Below are 24,420 nucleotides of genomic sequence, written 5' to 3'. Positions count from 1 at the left end.
TGTTATTATATCTGGTGCTGTTATCTTTTGTATTATAATTTCATTCTGATTAATTTTTACTCCTGTTCACCCTTCTCTTTTATTTGTTATGCTATCATCTTTTGTATTATATTTTTTTATAAAGGGCAGGATGGTAGTCTTCTACAGCCTAATCCTTTACCCTTCTTAAATAAAATTATTATTATTAATCGGTACTCTGAGTGTACAGACCAGCCATGTGTCCATGTACAAATTATCACAAATGAAAGTCGTCTTTCTATAGCTGTATAGATATTTGAGTTTTGTGAATTTTTAATATTGTATAATAAATAGTAAGCCTTCGAATTGACACCATACGTTAGAACGTCAAACGCTATCAATAATTAAGCAGATAATTCAGATAGAATTTAGGAAAACGCTAAATGGTTAAAACTAACAATTTATGAATAGGAAAAAAATGTGTTATTCAACTATATCAATGCACAAAATATAATCAGCTATATACTTGTAAGAAATGTCGTACTTAATGTATAGAAGTAAGAAATGTCAAACTTAATATAAAGAAGAATTTCTTTTAAAAAACATAACTGTGTCCCACCCTGAGCAGTGCATTTAAATAAAGAGATCTTATTCTTGAGAGAAATGGGGCTTTATGGGGCTAATGCCCGACAATATAAAACATTATACAATTAAATGCGGGGTATTTTATAACTTCAAAGCCAAATTTATCGAAATATTGATTTGAAATTTATTTTCGTTTATATTGATATTAAAGTCCAGAACACAGGCAACTATCGTTATCAGAATGCTCTTTATTTAGCACGATATATTTTTCATTTTAACATAAAAAAAAATGTTCCATTATTATTGATAGATGTTATGTCATCTATGTATCGAATGGAATAGTTTAAAATATTTAGCTACTTTATAATCAGATTTTCTTTTATGTCCTTGAAAACAGAATTTATATTTATATAAATGGTCGTTGGCCATAAATGGAGCACTTTGGCAAGCCAATCGTTTGTGTTGACTCAATAATGAAACTAAAAAAAAAGCTGTTGGATAAACTTATCTTCAAACCTGGCTTTTTAGGGAACAAATACAGTATCGACAAGGTAACATGAGTATCTTCATACGCCCTCATTTAATATTGGAATATATTCTATTCACCCATATCCTTCCGTAAATCCCACGGTCTGTCCACAGTTCTTGTAAGCACCTATGCCCAACAATAACATGATCTATGAATGGCCGCAAATCAAAACCATTTCCGATTCGTAGATAAATCGTGGACGATTCTTGAAGTGCGTAAGTGATTTTTGAAACAAATCCCCTTGTGGCTTGCTTTCATATGGACTACAAATGCCACGAATTGTCCAGAATCCAAACCTTTGCCGATTCGTAGATAAATCGTAGACGGTTCTTGAAGTTCGTGAGTAATTCTCATTTAGTTCTTACGCATTCGTATTGTTCGTAGCAGTTCGTAGTTCGGCCACGAAAGTTTTTGTTTGTCAAAAACTTTCGTGGACGGTCTCCGAATTTCGGAATCCGTAGATGTATCGTAAACACGTCGTAGCACTTTCTTATCGTTCGTAACAGCTTCCCAGTCGATTCCTTGACGAATAGTGCCAACTATATTAATTTTTCGTAGCTTTATTGGCATCATTCGTTGAGAACGTAGTGTATTCTTAACTAAATTCGACATATTCGTAAGCAGTTCGGCATTTCCGTAACTCATTCGTGACTAGTCGCTTCAATTCGTATAGATGATTCATTCATTTCGTGCCTTTATTGTAACCCTACCTTGACACATTAAGCCTAGTTTTCATCTGATTACCTACCAATTATCGTAACTTTTCGTAACTACTTTGTAGCTTTTCCAGATTCTCTACGATCTTTTTGATTTTGTTCTGAATCGCCATTCGTAGCATTCGTAGACCACGTGATAGCCGGGCATTCGTAAGCAGTTCGGCATTTCCGTAACTCATTCGTGACTAATCGCTTCAATTCGTATAGTTGATTCATTCATTTCGTGCCTTTATTGTAACCCTACCTTGACACATTAAGCCTAGTTTTCATCTGATTACCTACCAATTATCGTAACTTTTCGTAACTACTTTGTAGCTTTTCCAGATTCTCTACGATCTTTTTGATTTTTTTTCTGAATCGCCATTCGTAGCATTCGTAGACCACGTGATAGCCGGGCATTAGCAGAAAAGACTTTTTGGGGGAATATTTTTCACGCTAGGTTGTTCATCTAGTCCCAATTGAATTTCATAGCTGCCCAGGTCATGTCCCATGAAACACTATAAACTCTCTACAGGTCAGAGGTCTTTTTGCAATGTTGTCAAATGGTAATAGAATTTAAGTAATTGTACCCCAGGCGTACAATCACAACTAGCCCCCACCCCTCCTTTGGATATACACAGACTTCCAAAGCTTCCCATATCGCAACTAAATTTATTCGTTAGCTTTTCAAACGTCCCACGATGTCACTTGTGTCTTACCCAGTTTTTGCAATTTATTAATCTGTCGTTTTTACACCAGAAATACGGTGTCTAAATCTTACTCATTCTCTCTGTTATTGTTGGTATTGTTGTTCCTGTTGCTGTTCTTGTGGACACTAGCTTTAGATTGCTACTCCTTCCTCATTCGTGAACGCTATTGGATAAAACTTGGTAAGCCTATACTGTGAGTCAATAAGAAGACAGTAACTGGGTCCTTCTTTCGATTTTTATCCCTGTAGGCCCGCAGCCAATATTTCTAGCATGCTTACAAATACAATTTTACTATAAGGTCCTCCCTACTAAACACACTATACATTTTTGGAAAGCTTATAACACTATGAACATCAATCCAGAGAGTTCCAAGCAAAATGTTTGCAATACATGTAATTCGATTTAGGGCCAGATGAAAATTGTGATAATTGTCAAGTAAAATCTATATTTATACTAACAATTGTGAATTTTACATAACATTAAATATTAGCGAAAACACACAATGCCGTCATCTTCGGCAAAGAATATGGTATTGGTTAAATTTAGGATTTAAACCAGAATGCAGAAAACACAATGGACAAGGGAACATACAGAATTTTGGAAATCCATTAACGGTAATATAAAGTTATCTCCCTTTCTGGTTGTTTACCCAGAAATTATGGACGGAGCGCCTAGTCTGATGAGCAAGGAGATATGTTATGTTTATGCAATATGGTTATGAAGTAATGGAGACCAGAATATGTCCGGAGTTGTGTAAATCGCATTGAAACCACGTGATTTTTGCCACTAAAATATAAATCCACACCCACATACCCTTTCAATTAGACACTACATTATTATTACTACAGGTAGCTGTAAACCTCCAGTTCAGATATTTAAAGTAGCTAAGTCTCTAACTCAATATGATCCAAAATCTTCGACATTGAAAACACGATTTATTTGTCGGCTTAAATCAACATTGATGTTGTGATCTTACCGGGAAAAGATGGCTTTCTGATATCCAATATTTAAGACAAAATAAACATTTTACAATTGGTACGCGAATCGTGTACCATAATGCGTTTCAGCGCTATTTGTAATAATGGACTCGAAAAACGAGGCTAGCCATATTCCACAAGTCATGTCAAACGGTGACGCTATATTGTTATCTGGAGAGCAAGCCCAATAAATAATATCGGTGTAGACTGGAATAACCAGACGCTAGAGATTGAAATTCGATTTAGAATACTGGCGTATTTCGCCGAACCTAACTGATTAAAAATGTAAATCAATTTATATACATTCATATTACATTATTGTATGCGTTGCGACCCATTTGTGTCAATTTCTAGGTCCCAAATATTAGCGACTTAGCTCCTTTAATGTTAAATTACAAACATTTAAACTGAAACCGTATTTATAATTGTGTAATTTGCTAACAAATATAGATATAAAATCAAACTTCGGCAGTTACTCTTAACTTTAAATGTCATCAAAGTTAGTCGTTATCATCATCGCTGTCACTACATGTATAAACATCAAATTCGGTTTCTTTAACAGTCTCTTTGGTTCATTTTCACATTTACTACACTTACACAAATTAAATATTTACATGTACAAGACAACCCCGGTGAGGTTTTCCCTGTCAGTGGTAGGGGATGGGAGGGGCTGGAAGGGCAATGTCCAATCGTTTAAACAACATTTGATCTAACAAACTGAATCGAATTGAACAGCAGGTAAGGGACTACATGGTTATAGGGGCCCAATCTCAGTTGAGAGGAGGGGGGCTGAGCCTATTTGCCCGAAAATTTTCTTTGTCACCCAAATTTTCTGAATGAATCAATCATTAACTAAAACGAATGTTCCACAAAGCTGTGATGTTTGTTTATTTTAATTAATAACACAATAGATTAATACAATTATATTTCCATGATATATGGTCACATTCTACATTCTCTGATGTTTGTGCCCAAAAAACAGAAATGAACGGTTTACCGAATCTGGGAGGTTGGGGGCATAGGGGCATATAAGTTCTCCCAAAACAGTATTTCTACTAATATATCTGTAAACCTTTAGTTCAGATTAGATTTGAGACTAAATTCCTAACAAATATTTGAATTGAACAGCAATTTTCTCACTAAAATAGATATTTAGCGAAAGCTAAATAATACTGTAAGGGAGTGGCAATTGTAATGAAGAGAAAAAATATTCAAATGCAGTTTAATGCCTAACTGCTGGGTATCAACCGGGATAATGAAGATGTACATACCCCATTCATTATGCTATAGGGAGTAAATTTGGTCCAAACAGCGACGTTACGGTCTACTCTTTATATCGAATTTCGAGTTTTAGGTTAACAAGGGGAAAAAAAGGTGGAAAGTTTAGGGAACTGTCTAGGTCAACACGCGGATCAAACCCCGGACCTCCTGATTAGTAAGCCACTGACAAGGGGAAATCACGCCGGACCAGTATAAAACCCTGGACCTTCCGGTAAGTGAGCCAGCCCCTTACTGAGTCACCGCGGCTCCCTTGCATACTGATAAAACTTACCATGGAAAGCAGAAATAATAGCTGTGCATGTACAATGCCCCACCACCCACCCACACACAAACACACAAACTATAATGTATTGCGTATGCTCATCTTCATTATACGGGTAAGTGCAGAACAGTAAGACATTAAAATCCATTTGATTTCTTTTCTCTTCATTACAATGGTGTCACCCCCATTACCGTATTTAGTTTTGATCATATCTACTCTAGTGAGAAAACTAAAGATATGTAGATGTTATGTTTCAGACTAAATATTTGTTAGAACTTTAGCCTCAAATCCTATCTGAAAAAAGGTTGAATGTTTATAGGCCCTTGTCTGTAGTTCAAATCCTATTCAGTTTGTCGAATAAAGGATAACCCCTTTTACCGTAAATGGATTTCCAAAATTCCGTATGTTCCCTTATCGTTTATGTTTTGGGCATTTTGGTTTAAATCAAAATTTAACCAATAGCATATTCTTTGCATAGGACGAAAGCATCGGGCGTTTTCGCCAATATTTAATTTTATGTCAACTTCACAATTGTTAGTATAAATATGAAGAGTGGAGGGGAAGAACGATCTAAGTCACATTTTTGTCTTTTAACATAAAAGGCAAAATAGACTTTTGGACGAGAATGTTTGACGCGAACAGAACAACCAGTGGGTTTAATTACAAGTTCAAAATGGTGTTTAATACGAACCATAATTACCAGTACAACTGACTTCAACTTTTCAGGCAAATTAAGGTTAAATAAAGGGTACGATGGACTTGTATTTGTCCTGGAGGCCATTTCAGAAGGGCCTTGGTTCGATGCGACTCCGGTCGTTTTTACCTGAAATAGATTGTTCCACAAAAAGCTTATACAATTTGCTACCAGATGGCGCCATTGACTGGGGTTCGTTGAAAAAGTGACTTAGATCTTTCTTCCACGGGGCTCTGCATATAACATTTACTTGACTATCGCTATTTTCATCTGGCCCTACATCGAGTTATTGCAAACATTTTGCTTAGAACTCTCTGGATGTGTGTTCCTAGTGTTATAGGCTTTCCAAAAATGTCTAGATTGTTTAGTAGGGAGGACCTTGTAGCGGAACTTCACGCTAGAAATTTTGGATGTAGGCCTACAGGTAAGAAATTATGTTATAACTGTTCATGTGCATGCCCCGGTGTATGGTTCGCTCGAACTTGTTTTCAGTAATTTAATGGTCTTTCATATGTCATATACTGACGCGTGGAAAGCATTATATAATTAATGTTGTGTGTGTAGTCGATTTTGGCTGTTGAAAACTTGTTGACAGCAAGTATCGTTCTAAGTATGTAATATAGTAAATTCGTTTAATGTGTATTGTGTTGGAGTTTTCTCTGGGAATATATAACCTTTAACGTTGTCTATGTACATTTAATTTACAATACATACTATTATAATTTAGTACATAAATATGATGCATGTTGTTAGCCAAGTTATCTAAGGAAATCTCTAGCCAATTAGGGTTTCTTTATCTAGAAAATGGGGTGCATGAAGAGTCACAGAATTTTAGGCAAGCTTCAATAGGAAAGCGATTCAGGGGGCAAAATTTCACCACAAAATAGCTTACGTTTTGGCTGAAAAATTAAGATTTGTGGTATTGTAACCATGAAAAAATATGATAGCTATTTCTATAACACATGATAAATAAACCTTACATTTAAATCTGATGCTGTCTACCAGGACTTATTACGTGAGGTCACATTTTCGGTATATATGCCAACTGGGGTCTAATCATAATCATGTATTGGGGTGTACAGAAAAATAAAGTACTAGGTCTGGGAGAAAAACTTTTCTAAGGGTCTAAACAGAACATCCCAAGTCGTATCCTTTTAAGTTTAGCATATAAAATAAGTTCACATAGCCAATATATCAAATAACAGTGCGGGCAGGGCATTATAGAGCTACGGAAACAAGACTTGCATCGTGGATACTCATGAAGGTGTAGTAGAACCAGTGGTAATGTCATCTCTCGAGAGACATCTGTTCCAAAATGGGAGACGTTTTACTTAATTGTGTAATATTTGACCATTTCGTAAGCATATTTATGGCCAAAAATCGATATTTTGTCTCCTGCTAGTAGATGCCACGATCGATCTCATATTTTCCATTTTTAATTGGTTATCTGATATAAATTTGCTTCAAATTCCTGACCCCACAGGTTACCGCCCTCGTGTGGTTCTCTCATGGGCGCATTCGTAACCATTAAAAATGTTCCTTTAATATTGACCAGACGTTCATAACACCAGCATAAGATAAGCTCCAACCCCAGGCAAGTGTGGGAATAGTTACAAAGAATTGCTGTTTGTCGTCACATTACGCATACGACACACGAGGCGAATTAAGGCTTCTATGTTACATACTTCTTAATCTGGTACATGTATTTAAAATCCCTTACAGGCTGTATGATTAGAGAATGTGGCCTTATGCGAGATCGGGATTATCAAAAAATACGGAGATTTTTTCCCGTTCTTCTAAAAGAATTGAATTCGAAGGACTTGTGTATAGCATTATTTAGTAGAGGAGTATTCAACGCAGACGATAAAGAAAACATAGAGGCAATAGAGGGTCGAGCAAATCAATGTAACAAACTTTTAATGACAGTGATGCGATGTGGCCCCAACGTATTTCCAAAATTCTTAGATGCACTTGCTGCTACAGGACATCATCATGCGAGGGATTTATTAGAAGCAGGTGAGCTGATTTGACCGCCAACTTATCTTATTTCTATGGTAAAGTATGCATAAAATGACGTTAATGGATACCACTTGTGTAGAAGCAGACGTTAAAGAGATAATGTACTACTACTACTATGACTGGTTATCCCATCAATGTATTAAAGGACAATATTGGTGTCAGACGTCAGTCATTATAAAATATGTGATAGAGCTCGTTAAATACATCCCAAATATAATTTTAACAAAGAGATCATTGCTACGATAGCTGAGTAACAAGCACGTGAAGAAACGGGAAGTGACGTCAAACATGACAAACAGTTGTCCTTCTATATAACAGACTGAAGTAACGAGCGGTAACAGACAAACGATCGAATTTCATTTCACTGATAATTCCGTTGAAGTTGACAAGTTATTACAGTATATGGGACGGTGAGAGCGTATCTCAAAAATAGAATTGACTGTCACCAGATAAGGGACACGAGAAAAATAGAAAAATCACGAACGAGCCAGGGGGGCAGGGCGGGGGGGCAGCTGCCCCCTAACTTTCGGGCAAACTGACTTTTCGGGCAGACGGGTAAAGTGAAAAAAAATTTTTATTTCATCTACTTGGCAAAATAAAGTGCCCAAAATCTAATAAAACACTAATTTTACGGGCTGGAATAGCAGGAAAACGCGTTTGCGGCAATTAAAATTTCAAAATTTTCTCCCAACGGTCCCGTCTTCGTGGACTGGAAACGATTGATTGGAATTCGAGTCAGCCACCTTAATAAGGCTATATTAGACCACTTTGTTAACGGGCTGAAATAGCAGGAAAACGTGTTTGCAGCCGTCAAATATTCCAAATTTTCTTTTGAGGGGGGTGAGGGTGGGGTGGAGGGCAAGGTAAGCTCCGCTCTCTTCGCCTGTCAAGGAAGACTGGCGCTCTCTGTAAACCCAAAATTTTTTCGGGCATATCGGGTTCTGCCCCCCTAACTGTCATCGAGTCCGTACGCCTATGTCAACTGAATTATCAGTGAAATGAAATTCGACCGGTTGTCTGTTACCGCTCGTTACTTCAACTATCGTAGCAATGATCTCTGTGTTAAAATTATATTCGGGATGTATTTACCGAGCTCTATAACATATCTTATAATGACTGACACCAATATTGTCCCTTAAGCACACATTGGCATCGGGGACTATACCCCTTGGAACAAAATATGCTGTAGGAATGGAAATATTGATACTGAGAAATGCTTAGCCTCACATCGACATGTCAGATGGCGTGCGACACTCAATTGATGTTCGGAGTCAAGTATCAAACGAAAACACACGTCATAAACAGAGCTTCAAAATAATATTAAAAGTCTATAACTAAGATTCGTTTCATTTTAACCATCCATCATGTCATCTTTAGCTAACATCGAGAGTAAGAATTTACGGGCCGTTAAAACCCTTTAGGTGGCATCTTTCTGGTTGGGTCGCTCAAGAAAATGTCATTTGTTCATCATTGTCTAATTATTCAGTCTATGTTGCCCGGTTGAAATTTAGACATAAAATGAGCCTTTCGGCCGAAGAATTGGAAACAATTATACTAAGACAAATACTAGGGGCTACTTCAGAACTAGGATATGCGACAGGCAACATGTGTTTGTGCATCAGTGTGAACACTTCAAACAACCGTTGTACAGAAGATAAGGTTTTCATGCAATGAACGAGGAGAAAATCACCAGGACATTTTGGAAACTGGAAGCGAAAGACGCTTGGCCGGATACCAAGGAGTACCCAGTTTTCAACGCTGGAATTGATCAATCTCTTTACAGCTCATCCGGAGCACGATCGTATGGGCGATCGTAATATAGTGACATGAAATGGGGTTTAACGTCTTACTTTTCTGAACCGACTGGGCTAATGAAGACGGATGATACAGTGAAGAAAATTAATACTTCAGTTAAAGATACATTCCCACGAAAGTATTTATAGGGTAGTTATTTCCAATAATAAATATGGCAAATATAGTATATATCGAAAGTAGAGACGCCAAATCATACTAAAACAATACTGGATTCCCTGAAAAAACAAAAATATGGGGCAAAACTGTCAGGGTATAACTAACTGGCAATCCGACGGCTTATCGTCTGCCAGCTTGACTAAGCGGCGGAAAAACACGTTGGCAGAAGATAATGAAAGAATGTACGTAGGCTTCAATAGCTAACGAAAAATACTGATATCAAATTACGTGACAAATAAGTCTGCTTAAAATACATGTCTACGGCATTGGGTAGTTTTTCCAACTAAAAGATTTTGAGGTTGATTTCAAACAAACGTTTGATCGATAAATTAGTTTGAATATGTTTTACTCTAAATCACAGTTTATACTGGGAAGGCATCTTTAATTTCAATAGTTCGTCATATCCTTTTGGGTTCGATTTGTTGCTTGGGTCGTAGGCATATGCCTACACTGCCTATCGACTATTCGATAATTCGCCTCTGTGGAAGTTCCCCTTTATGAAACATGTAACATAATCAGATCATCTAATAACTGTGGATTGGACTTCTTTAATTCAGCAAGACGGTAACAAACATTAAACTACACTACATGTATAACAACCAATACATATTATAATATTGTAATCTTTACGGCCATCGTCTTAATTCACGTCTGCCTCCATGGTTCTGTGTTGAGCTACTAAACTCAACTAACTGAACTGACTTCATCAGAAACCTAAACCAATTTATAGGTGGTATGAAGTTACATATTATTGAATAAAAAGAATTATGATGACAGCTGAATACTAATAAATAAATAAATTAAAGGTAGGCGGGTTCTCCGACATGACCATTTCAATATGGCAGTAGCCTATCTTAACAATAATCATATCGATGTTAGAAACAGCGGTTAGGTCAAAAGAACAGCAGAGACTTCACCCTTTGTTACAAACATAATAGATTTTTGAATTTATTGATCAGATAATGGGATGTTTAAAGTTACTTTCTTCACTCCACACAACGGCATCTCGTCTAACGGATGGGACAAAAACAAGAAATAGCTAGAAATATAAATAAATGTAGGCCGTAGCTGTGCTGCCTGGGCAAACTTTCGTTCATAGCCCGTCTTCGTTAATAGAACTGGACCAGAAACGTAAGACATTAAACCCCATTTTATTTTCTATTCATTTTATTCACTCCATTAAACTCTTATTACAGATATACCCGAAGACGACCGTGGGGACCCAAGTAAGTATATATTATCTGTAATTATAACCTTTTTTCCGGAGCACGAATAAGTGTACAAACAAAAAAGGGGATTCTGTTTTGGGGTGGCGGGGGAGAAATGGAGTTTAATGTCAACTCGACGCAAACTAGGTCATTTCGGGACAAACACACCCACGAGGTAGGACAGGCGACGATACTCAAACGAATTCTTGTTGTTTAGCTGACTGTGCCCTAATCCTATAGAGTGACTATAGACAGACATCAATGTGGAATCGGCGGCGTAAACACTCGTGCCCACCACCGACGCGCATGGGTGCAACTTGATGTAGCATTGTTTCATGTTTCATGTGTGGACAGTACACAGTACAAGTTACAAGGTTAAATATGCCTCGCTCGCCTTGACAATTTTGCTCGATTTTAAGGCTTTTTTTCAGAGATTTCCGAACGTTTACTTAGACGAAAATATCAGCCAAAAAGCTCTTGGAATGGCTACAGATGCAACGAAATGACGGATAATTTGCCCTCATTTTGCGGTGCCCCCCCCCCCCCTTTTTCAAAATTCCTAGATCCGCCCCTGCCGTCATGGTTTCCAAATTAAAATCCCTGAAAGGGAAGTTGGCATAGATCACAACAGGATTTGTTGCCATTAGAGGACGAACCCTATCGATATTAAGTATTCTGCGACTTCTATTTCCAGAGTTGCTCCCCTTGTAGAAATATAAAATTTGGTCAACGTCCAAGTTTTCCTTTAGAAAATGTTGTTGTCGAGACATTGCAGCTGTGTGGTTATCTTTAATATATCTCTCGTATTATTATTTTTATTCTCAGGTCATTTTGTTGTAAATATAAATTTGCCAGATATTACCTTCCATCCAGATTACAATAATCGTAATAGCTACCAGTTCAGATGTTTATCGAACGATCTGGAAAATTCTTGTAAAGAGGTGTTAAGAAAACATGGTTTGACTGAACTTGAGGTTAAAGTAGTAGACGCAAGGTATGTTGAGTCAGATTTTGTATGGATACATATTTCAAAGGGCAATACTTTTAACACATAAATCCATTCACATTCTAAGATTAATTGTCAATTAAAACTAGTATTTATCAAGTGTGTATTAATTACCGAGATTTTCCTATATATCTTTTATAGAGAAGGATCAACAATAGCAACCGTTGTCTTTACTACCTACCCGAAGACTAACAGTAAAAATCTAAAACCAATCCTGGAACAAATTATGGAATCAGGATATATTGGGCCATATAAAGTGTCAAGAGACCATTTTTCATTTTGTCTTTTTGAAGGTAAATATAACACTTTTAATCTATATTAGAACCCACAAGTAAATGTTCCACACTGTAATAAGCTTGTATTGAAACAGCACAAATTAGGCGCCTCTATCTAACAACAAAATGTGTGTTTAAACAAATAAATGTGTGTTTAAACAATATTAGAAAATAATATTTAAGAAACTTGTGTTGTATCATAGTATATATACACCCAGATATCAATACTAAATTCAAATTAAAAGAAATAAGAATACATTATGGATGTGTAAATAATGAGTTTTAACATCTAAATAAAAGCTAAACGCACCACTTGCCTGCAGCATTACAGTACTTAATCCATGTGATACATAACAAATCCAATACTAGTGAAACTATGGTATACACCCCCACCCAGGACCATCCCCCAAAAATAAAATAATTAAAAAAATAAGATTAATTATGCACTAAACTATAGTCCTTTAGACTTTTAAAGTGCAATGACCTACTCATACTCCCCTTTTAAGAAAGGAGTAACACATAAAAAAATATTGCTAAAGATTATAAATCTAAACAGACATTTTTCCTTACTACAAAAGAAAATGCAACTTTCGTAAATAAAAGTACACTAATGATTATGATACAAATAAAACAATACTAGGTTGATAACAATAAGTAACGAGAGCATCACTACCGCTGCAATATACGTCCACATTCCTGGTACTTTTTAAAATGAAGAGAATGAAATATAAAATTGCTACATCGACTGCAAGATGACAAGAGGCAAAGAAGGCAAGACGTTGGGTTTGTTTTGCCAAATTTACACACTAAATATTAACATAAGAGTGGGTGTGACACCGCTCCTGTGGGTCGGGGCATGCATCAAAATAATATTGTTGCTGTCTTTGCAGTATAAGGAATACATATAAGGGACGTCATGGGTTAGGCCTATGTGGTTTTTTTTTATTCTTTGGTACCACTTTTATATCTACCCCTAATACATTTACACCCTATACTCAATCATTCCCGAGATATTGGAGTTTTAACGTGCCAATGGCGGCCATATTGGATTTATTCTAATTACTCGGAAACCTATCTTTTTATTTTTGATTCATGCTAATTGTTGGCCGTATGAGTTATGACGCCACAAGGGCGGCACCTGGCATTGTTTTTTCTAGTTGTTTGGTAGCACTTTCCTATCTACTCGTAATACAATTACATCCTTCAAACTCTGTCATAAGCTGGAAGCTGCTGGGGTCAGAGGAGGACTGATGTCATGGTTCAAGAACTATCTTGAAAATCGACAACAGTGTGGCGTCATAAACGGAATATCCTCGGATCCCAGGGGTATTCCCGCTGGTGTCCCACAGGGCAGCGTTTTGGGACCATTATTATTTTTATTATATATAAACGACATTGTAAATAATATACAATCGAACATCCGACTTTTTGTTTATAATACCTCCCTGTTCCTAAAAATAGATGACCCAGAGGCATGCGCACTAACATTAAACAAAGATCTCGAAGCAATCAATTCGTGGGCGGAAACATGGCTAGTGACATTTAACCCCCTCAAGACAGAAACTTTAACCCTCTCCACTAAACGTAATGTAGTGAAACCACCCCTTTTAAAGGGACAATAACACTCAGCTCCAGTAAATAAATATTAACCTTATTCTAAGTATTAGATGTTTAAGTGTCCTACCTGTTGTGTAAATTATCCATTACATCCTATTTTACTTGTCCAGAGGGTTCGAAAATATTTTTAAATCCAAGTCACATTTGAAAAGGTTTATGTTAGGCTTTTCAAATCATTTAGTTGAATTTTTCCAATTTTTTAAATTAGGTGTGTTAAGATGAAATTTGTATCATCAATTAATTGGAATACTGTAAAATAGTACAATTTGTTGACCAGAATAAAGATTGGGACATATTATTCTGTTACAACAAGAGTGGTATTGGGCCTTTAATGAACTCAATATGAATAACGGAAGTAACTGAACATAAACACCTCGGACTTATCTTTCAAAGCAATTGTAAATGGAAGAGCCACATTGATAGTATAATTAGCAAAGTATCAAAATTAGTAAACAGTCTTCGCTCCTTGAAATATCGATTAAATAGAAAATCGCTACATACCCTATATTCTTCTTTCATTCTGCCGCACTTTGATTATGCCGATGCTATCTGGGACGGGTGCACTGACTACTTATGTAATAATCTCGAATACCTCCAGCTCGACGCACTATGCACTATTTGCGGGCAGTTAAGGGTACTAGCCATGCTTCCCTCTACGCGGAAACTGGGTTTATTCCACTCAAAGAGAGACGAAATCGACATAAATTAAAGCTACTTTACAAAATCATCAATAACCTAACCCCTCCTTATCTTAAGAATCTCATAAACCTTGAACCTACAAACAAATATTCCCTTCGTAATGAAGACAATTTAAAAAAAATTCGATGCCGTACTGGCTTTTGTGCTAAATCATTTATCCCATCCAGCATAAGAGAGTGGAATAAACTCGGTACGCCTGCAAGGAATTCTAGAACTCTGAAAATGTTCTCCGATCATCTATCCAAATATGATATTAACGTTCCTTCGTTTTATTATAACGGTCAGCGGAAACCTCAAATAATTCATTGCAAATTACGACTTCGATGGGAATAAAAGCTATCGAATATTGGATAGATACATACCCCGATAGTATCCCAGATCGTTTTTCTAAACGATTTATAATTGGCGCTCTAAATTTAGTAATTTCAAATAACATATTTTTCTTCGATACCCATTATTTCTCACAAATTAAAGGAGTTGCTATGGGTACAAAAGTTGGTCCGACATACGCAACATTAGCATTAGGTCCTCGAAGACATTTGGTATGAGAAAATACCCACAACCTTCGATAAAACCTTTAGCGACATGATTAAGCAATCGTGGAAACTATTTCTGGGTGATTGTTGGTGCGTCCTTAATATAGAAGATACAGTGATCACCAAACTCCACGAACTCTTAAATAGCCTAGATGTCGATATTAAATTCACTGTTGAATCTAGTAAAGTAAAACTAAACTTTCTCGATGTCACGGTGAACCTTTTACCGAATGGTCAGACACACATCAGTATCTCAATTTTAATTCATGCCATCCTTCTCATATCAAACGTAATATTCCGTATAATTTAGCTAGGCGCGTGTGCACCATAGTTTCACAATCGGATATCAAACAAATACGCCTTAATGAGCTAAAAGGTTTTCTAAAAAAGCAACACTACCCGGCAAAGCTAGTAGATGATGCCATTCGAAAAGCTTTAAGTTTAGATCAGAGCAAATTAAGGTGTCCAAAAACGATTTGTGAAACAAAGAGTCACGAAGAAGTTGCATTAGTAACTACTTTCAACCCATCACAAGAAGATGGTAAATCTATAATTAATAATAATCTCCATATTCTTAAAAATAGCCCGATTATGGATGATATATTAAATAAGACAAAAATAATAAATAGTTTAAAGCAACCTCAAAGCCTGGCTAAATTACTAATCTCATCAAAATTTGAATCAACTAAAACCATACCCACAGTTAACAAGTGTAATGAATCCAAATGTAAAACGTGTTCAATCATAATTGAAGGTTCATCCATAAATATCACGGACAATTTTACATTTCATGTAAAACAACCAATGTCTTGTAAATCCGATTACATTATATATGTAATAATTTGTCCGGGCTGTAAGGGTAGATATATCGGAAAGACCATAAATATGCTTAGATTAAGAATGAACCTCCATCGACAACATATTCTTAATCCGCTATACAGGATGGTACCCCTGAGCCGACACCTCGATGTTTGTGGCAAATGCAATTTTAATGTATTTCCATTATATCAATTAAACAGCAAAAACAACGATCTATTAGAAGCAAAGGAATCATATTTTATTGAAAAATTCAAACCATTGCTTAATTCAAGGTGTTGATTTTTGTTATATTAACATTGTAGTTGTGTAAAATATAAATGTTTAATCAATGTTAATGATACATAATGTATGCAATATTATCTTATCGTGCTTGTTATAGCCATTATAGTTCATTGTTGTAACCATGACGTTATTACGTCACATCAATTGTTGGAATTGGTAAAATTTGCCTGAAGAAGCTTAATAAAGCGGAAAATACTCGCAAAAGACCTACTTTTTTTCCTAAAACATCTTTATTTCGAATATCTAACACCTAAGAGTAGCTTTAACTATAACCTTTTACTATATATATATATATAACTATAACCTTTTAATATATATATATATATATATATATATATATATACAATTCTTTTAGGAAGCGGGGTTTTACATAGGCTAAGCCTGTTCCCCAATCCCATTCAGACAACCTGAATAAAAATATTATTTAAAAAAAAAAAAAAAATCCTTCAAACCCAACCATTCCCGAGATATCGGAATTTCAATGGCGGCCATAATGGATTTATCCTAATTGTTGGCCGTATTAAAGCCCTGTATAGGGAATGTTACGACAACTCATTTACAGGCGCCATGTTGGCATTCTGAACATCTGAGACACGCTACCTGCGGAGAAGTATCTCAGACACAGTCAATAGCCATGATATCCATATCACGTGATCTACACATCACAGGTCTTGACATTGACGTCAATGGGTCATGAGGTCAACATTGTAAACAATAGGTTTATCTTCCGCATTGTGTCCGTTGCACCCATAAAGACTATATAATTCGTACAGTCCCAACATGTTCTCTCTTCTTCCAATGATTTTTCACAAAAATAACATCTACAACTCATAGAATTGACGTTGTCTTCAATGACAGCGTCTGCGAGGGTTGTTCATAGAGGCCGCCATATTGCACTATTTTGTGCGTCGGTCGGGTCTATTTCAGATATACACAATCAATTCTGTTGATGTTTTTAGCGTTGGGATTGACTAATAGTTAATGTGTTTCAGTTCTAAAACAAATATTTTAAACTTTAACGCAAATTTAGAAAATAGCTGGGATTACTGAGCAAAATGGCCATTCACTGTATACGTGCGAAAAAAAAGCTAGCCACCAATTAATTTTCGTACGTTAGTTACGTACGCCATGCGTTGGGTCCCAACTATGACGCCATAAAACTATGATGGCATGGCGTCATATAGCTTTACTTAACAAAACGTTTTATTTTCTTCTTGGGATAACGTTTCACGGGCTACAATTTACCCTAAACAAATTTCAAAGGAGCCCAATGTGGTTTGGTTCAATGATAAATATGTCCGACAAAATCATACTCGAAAGCGAAATGTGCCGTAAAATCGAATTTGACATACATCAATTAAAAAAATGTATTTTTCATTTGTTGGCAAGCATTTCTGTCAAAATGGCTGCTAAATTTGGTAATATAATACTTTTTTAAAAAAAACATAAATTTAATAAAAGGGCAGCGATAACCTCGTTAAAATATGACTTTTCCTATGGCTTTAATATGGTTTTCGATGTCTCTGAATTTAAAGTTAAATCCAAAATTGCAGCAACAATCGTCATTTTTTTTTCTGTTTGGATATTACTTTACACGGTTTTTGATGTCGCAGGATTCAATACTGATCTGAATTCATGATGACAGAAATTTAAAAATAGCCGACAAAATTTAATCCAAAATTGCGGAATTTGTAATATGTCTTAAATTATATGTTTTTGGCGATATAACAACTAATCACCAAATTTATGTATGTAAATGGATTCAGCTTGCCCGAAAGGATATATTGAGTTAGAATCCCTGGTCATATACACATTGTACAGGTTTTAAATACGGTGCCTGTGATTCTCCTAAAACGGCGAATGTTCAACGACAAAAACAATTAGGGATAATGCGACTTGATGATCGGGATTTCTTTATTTCCCGAGTATTTTTTATTCTGCTGTAAATATTAGGACTACCGGAAAATTCACAACGAAACGAAGAAATGCCATGTGCTAATAATACGAATAGGCGTATATTTTAATTGTCGTTTTAAGGCGTCGTCTATTCTCTCAATTCATTAAACATTCCCTTATATGTGTTAATATTTCTACGCTGATGAAATATTAGTTTTTCGACCAAACTTAGATTTCAAGATAATTTAATCTCTGGGTTCTCTCCTAACTTAAATATGAATGGGCATATTCGTCTGAATTGTTGCATACTCTGTAACGTAAACATGTCCGACTAAACTGCGTAGTCAAATGAATAAAAAGAACAGCGGTTGCCAGGCAAGATACGCTCACATTTAGCCAGAGACGGATAGAGAACAAGCTAAAACAAAGGCGATTTTTCGTACAATCAGGGGCCTTAATTCAGGAAGTTATGGTCTGAAATGCGTGAATATCGCAATGGACTGAGATAATTGGGATATAAAGATTTTTTTTAAGTTTTATTAAAATCGGATAAAAATTGTGACTTCTAGTGAGTCCACAACCTTGGTATTACATACTTTTATACTATTTGCGTACGAGGAGCGGCCTTTTTGTCAGGCAGTTTCGGTCCGATTTTTGAACTCAATCGTCATTAGGGTGATATATTTAAACGCTTTTTAAAATCGGATAAAAATTGTGACCTGTAGAGGGTCCACAAACTAAAAACGTGAATTGTCGTACAATCAGGGTTCATAATCCAGGAAGTTACGGTCCGATATAGGCAAATATCGAAAGGAACCAAGATCTTTGGATTATATATATATAATAATAATACATTTCAAGTTTCATCAAAATTGGATAAATATTGTGACTTCTAGAGTGTCCACAACCTTGGTATTACATACTTTTACTTACACTGTTTGCGTACAAGGAGCGGCCATGTTGCCCAGCTGTTTGGGTCAGATTTTACGTTTTTTAAAATTGAATACAAATTGTGACTTCTAGAAGGTCCACGAGCTAAAAATGCGATTTTTCGAACAATCAGAGGCCATAACCCAGAAAGTTACGTTCGGATATGTGCGATTATCGAAAGGAACCAAGATCTTTGTGATATAAACATAAATTGAAAGTTTCATCAAAATCAGATCTAAATTGTGACCTCCAGAGGTTCACAACCTTGATATACCATATTTTTACACTATTTTGGTACGAGGAACGGCCATTTTGTCCGGCAGTTTTGGTCCGATTTTCACGACATTCGAATTCAACCAACATTAGGTACCGTATTTAGGGTGTAACGGTGATATATTCGAACGGTTTTTAATTAAATCGGATAATAATTGTGACCTAGAAGGACCACAATTTTCGTACAATCACGGGTCATAATTCGGGAAGTTACGATCCGATATGCGCAAAGATCATTGGGTTATAAACATGCATTTCTAGTTTCATCTAAATCAGATGACAATTGTGACCTCTAGTGTCCACAAGATAAAAACGTAATTTTTCGTATAATCAGGGTCCATAATCCGATACATGCCAATATCGAAAGGATCCGAGATCGTTTTGAGATAAACCTATATTTCAAGTTTCATCAAAATCAGATAAGAATTGTGACCTGTAGAGTGTCCACAAAGAAATTGTGGACGGACGTCCGAGCGGATAGGGGCGACGAACAATATACGTCGACATGAAAATGTGAGCGTATAAAAAGAAACATTGCCGATCAGTTAGATTTATTAAAAGACACTTTGGCTATCGCCACTGATCGGCAATGTGTTTCTCTTTCTTTTTTTTTCATTTGACAACGCAGTTTAGTCGGATATGGAAGGGTATCGCTGCCAATATTAAATGCTCTGCGACAATATCGTTTCCAGTGATAATATGCAAAAAGTACAATGTACAAAGTCCTAATACCGATAATGATAAAGGCAATGTACCTCAAAGGCAAGAGTTAAATGTAAAACGTCAATTGTTAAGTGTCAAATGACAAATGTTTTGTTAGAAATGCTTTTATTGACGTGTCTACATTTTACATCTCTCACATTACATTTTACATTAGCGCTCTGTCACATCTCATTTGTCCTTCACGCTTTCTACATATCATCTTTCGCACAGCATCAACTTTCAAATGCAAATGTAGGATATCACAAGACTTATTAACATATACGGAAAGCTGGCACACTATAAACCAGCACACTACAAGGATATTCACCGCACGATAGTAAATCAAGCTGGCACACTGTAAGAGAGAGAGAGAGAAATGGGGTTTAACGTCCACTCGACACAAACTAGGCCATTTCGGGACTAACATATGGTTTAATTTTATTTCAATAATTCGCATGCGCGTAGGGGTCTTTTGCAGTGGGAGGAAACCGGAGGACCCGGAGAAAACCCACGAGGTTGGACAGGCGACCCTACTCCTTGTCACGTACAACCGGGGATTCGTCGAAACCACGCCAGTCGACTCAATGACAGACTTTATGATACAGCGCGCGAACGCTAACCATTCAGTCATCCCCCCCCCCCCACACACACACACTGTAAGAAACTATCAAGACCACCGTGCGTAATCCTGAATGTGCCGGGAAATAATTGATAGATTCAAATAGCCACAGAAACATACTTTCCAGTTATTTATAAAACAATAACTGGAATTTCGTATTAATACACGTATTTGGACGGTCTTTCTATAGACAGGGTTGAGTACAGCCTAATTAACTTTGTTCCATTAAAAATAAACCAACAATATATAAGCATTGTGCCAAACAAATACATAATATATTTAAAGAGAAGAATGACTATACATTTTTAGTATCTTTAGTTTAGTTTAGCACCCCCCCCCTCCTTTCTTCACTTCAACTTTAATCTTATTTTGTAAAATTATGCAAATATGAATGTGCCAAAAAATTATTTGCATATTTGAAAAGAGCAATCAGTGATACGTAACATGGTATCTGGAATTTCGTATTTAGACCAGTATTTTTACTTGAATGTCCCTTTAATAGTGTTTTGTACCACTGGATGTTTTTCAAGGTATGCTAATTATTTGCATATTTTTAAGCAGCATTGGACGTGCTTTTAGTGATAGGTAGCATGGTATCGAGATTTTCGGATTAAGACCCGTATTTTAACATTGCGTAGTGCCGCTGTCCGGGCAAAATGTCCCCTCATAGCACACTGTGTGGCATATGCCCGTCTTCATTAGCCCAGTTCGAAGCAGAACAGTAGGACGTTAAACCCCATTTCATTTCATTTTTATTTACGTATATGTAATATAAGTAAACTTTTTTCTATGATGTACAACAATTATTGTTCAAATACAAACCGTGCTCGATGTAAACATTTCTACGATATCATTTCTGTTTTTTTATCCACTAATATAGTTTTAATCACAGGCAATAATATTAGCTTTAGTTGTCTTATATACAATGCATTCTTTGATACAGGTAAATAACTCAATCAAAAAAATGCTGTTAATTTGTTATATTCCAAGAACAATTAATATAATTAATATTTAATGTAGTTTGTGTTTATTGCATTTTTTCTCGGCAAGATCAAAGATCGTACCAAGAAAGTGAACGTATGATTCAACAATTCAAAGACGAAAGGGATAGCGAAATGGCGAAATTGAAACAACTAATAGAAAGTAAGATAACCGAAAGACACCGCGAATCTATGGATAAAATACAAGACCAAATTAAGGATATGGACCATCGAATAATGAAGTTGGAGACATCAAGTAATTCAGAAAACCAGACCAAAGATTCTAAGTCTATCAAAATGCAAGGTACAAGTCAACAACATTTCATAGATCGTAATGGTTTGTTCCAAAGATGTTTATGGCATTCTTCAACTCAATTAACCGCTTAGGGTTTTGTCCCTTAATCCCATAAAACACACAATTTAGAGCGCTAAATGGCAACAGCACTCGGCCCCCTCACCTTCTGTAGTCATTCTAGTTGTCCATAGCAACATCGTTCGGATCCCTCGCCCCGCTTTGGGATCACTCATCCTGTAGATTTACTATAGCTGTATATAACAACAGTGCTCGGACCCCCCCCCCCCCCCGCCCGCCCAGAGTCTGGAGTTAGTCTAGCTGTAAAGAGCAAAAGCTCTCGTATCCCTCACACCTTGGGGTAAATCTTGCTGTATGTAGCAGCAGCACTTGTGTTCCCCACCTGGGGTTATTCTAGGTGTATATAGCAACACCAACATCACTCAGATCCTCATCCCGCTGGGGTTATTGTAGCTGTATATGGAAACATCTCCCGAATCCCCCACCTTCTGGAGATATTCTAGCTGTGTAGCAACAGCACTTGAACCCCTTACATTTTGGAGTTATTCTAGCTCTATATAGCAACAACGTTGGGATTCCGAACCTCTGAAATTATTCTAGCTGTATGTAACAAAGCCCCAGTCATTGGTTAATCCGATGAAAGATAAATTAAAAGGTCTAGTGTACCAAATAAAACTGAGTGTAGGATTTAAATGCTATTTTTTTTTCCTGGAAATCCAAGACATTGAATATTCTGAGGCCAGATGAACTCAAGAAAAATATACCCGTTAAACGAAAGCTCTTGATCGTCATGTTTTTATACCTTCATTAGTTATAACCATTGGCCATTACAACAAATGACCCAAAGTTTTCATTACTTGGTCGTGTTCAAAATTTCCTCCATGTCAACTCGAAAATGTCTAGGACGTCCAGAACGCACTTGCGCAAATCAAGTTTTAAGACTAATAAATGTTCTTCTTTTCCTTATCAGAAAAACGATGTGGGGCCATGTTGGATATAGACTATCATAAGATACGGAAAAATTTTATGTACTTAATTGAAAATATAGAAGACCCTACACGTCTATCTCTATCGCTGTGTCGGTGGGGTGTTTTTGATAGCGAAGATGTGAATAAAATACGGAAGCTTTTTGTACGAACAGATCGACGAAATGCAATAGAAAGGCTTCTATTCATTTTACTGGACAGTGGTAGAGATGCGTATCAACCGTTTTTAAAGTGTTTAACTGAAGTGGGAAATGATCAGGTTATTGAAAGGCTTCAATATCCTGAAGGTAAGCTAAAAATATCGTCGTAGTGTTTTAACTGGGTTTGCTTTAAGGTGTCATTTATATACGAGGTGATGCAAGCCCTTAATGGTTCATTCTGTTTATATTGGCAAGTGATCTGGTAGTTTGTCTACAGGGCCGGATTTGTGGGTCCTTGGCCAAAATCAGCAGATGGCTCCCAAACTCATAGAAATTGGCCACTATGTGCATATACTTATAATACATGGTCCCCTTGCCCCGGACCCTATACTAATTGTACAAAGGCACTTGTGGTTTTGAATATATTATATAATGAAGTACCCAGTGCACACTTGCAACAAGGTTATACGCTGGAACGCTGCACGTACAAATCATAATAAGGTCCATGGTTTAAGTCGGCTCCCAGGTACATGAAGGGCCTAGGCCAATGGCCTACTATATATATGACTATTGGTAAATAAATGTATTTTCGTTTCTGACTTAAGACAATGATTAAAATCCCGATGCATCATTTTAGCGCTAAAGAAATGCAACAATATTGTAAAATGTGTATATCAGTCCAAAAATGGGACATTATCTAGGGTTGGTATTTTGATTTTTTTTTTTTTTTTTTTTTTTTTTTAAATATATTTAAATAATCAATCTGAGTACACATATTTAATGTGGAATTATTAAGAATATTTATATTGTAGCAAAAATATAAATGGCGCACCGGGACTTTAAACAAAAAATAAAAAATAGATTTTTAGAGTAATTAAATCTGTCTAAACCCGTTTAATATTTTAATGGAAACATTAACCAATCAAATTTAACCAAACCAAAGCTTTCAATTGTTGACAAAATCTACCTTCTGTATGTGTTTCAGGGGAGTCAAACAAACAACGAAGCGAGGAACTAAGACTAATAGAAGAAAGGGAAGCATTAATGGAATGGGTGGTCGCAAAGGAAAAAAAGCTTCGGGAAGCAGTAAAAGAAAAGGAGAACGTTGTCCAGGCGTTACAGAGCAAAAATGAACTCATTAATACGGAGCTAGATAAATTAAAAAATAAGGTGATCAAGATGGAGAATGAAAAACAGAGCGAGAAAGATGAGAGGGTACAAGAAATTAGTCGTCTAAAAGAAAGAGAAGATGAACTTCTAAAGAAACATGAGGAAGTAAGAACAAAACAACAAAGATTCCTCAACGAGATACGCAATCTGGAGTCACGTGTGGAAGATTTTAAAGTAGCAACAATCAGCAGAGATAGTGAATTGCCTACGCTACAGTCTGATATCACAAATATCTTTACGCTACTGCAAAAATCTGCCACTCTGAATACGGTGAGGGGTTTTTTTTTT

At 36.3% G+C, this 24,420-nt stretch overlaps 1 protein-coding gene across 6 annotated transcripts in view; it reads left to right on the top strand.

The window, feature by feature from the left end:
- Window positions 1-24,420, top strand: part of LOC126821938 (serine/threonine-protein phosphatase 6 regulatory ankyrin repeat subunit C) — a 104,747-nt gene that overhangs the window by 66,473 nt on the left and 13,854 nt on the right. For 4 of the 6 annotated variants that reach the window (XM_056101350.1, XM_050550590.2, XM_056101352.1 and 1 more), the window contains exons 3-9: window positions 7,414-7,707; window positions 10,878-10,907; window positions 11,715-11,883; window positions 12,037-12,188; window positions 21,594-21,827; window positions 22,807-23,109; window positions 23,948-24,402. Coding sequence is in view for 3 of the 6 variants with exons in the window: in XM_056101352.1 (XP_055957327.1) it covers window positions 7,414-7,707; window positions 10,878-10,907; window positions 11,715-11,883; window positions 12,037-12,188; window positions 21,594-21,827; window positions 22,807-23,109; window positions 23,948-24,402 (1,637 nt within the window). In the remaining 3 variants the exon portion in view is untranslated. The remainder of the gene's footprint in view (window positions 1-7,413; window positions 7,708-10,877; window positions 10,908-11,714; window positions 11,884-12,036; window positions 12,189-21,593; window positions 21,828-22,806; window positions 23,110-23,947; window positions 24,403-24,420) is intronic. The other 2 variants (XM_056101351.1, XM_056101353.1) reach the window with 1 other exon arrangement.

This window comes from Patella vulgata, chromosome 5 (genome assembly GCF_932274485.2).
Source record: "Patella vulgata chromosome 5, xgPatVulg1.2, whole genome shotgun sequence".
Classification (NCBI taxonomy): Eukaryota; Metazoa; Mollusca; class Gastropoda; family Patellidae; genus Patella; species Patella vulgata.
This window is presented reverse-complemented; position numbering and strand designations above follow the sequence as displayed.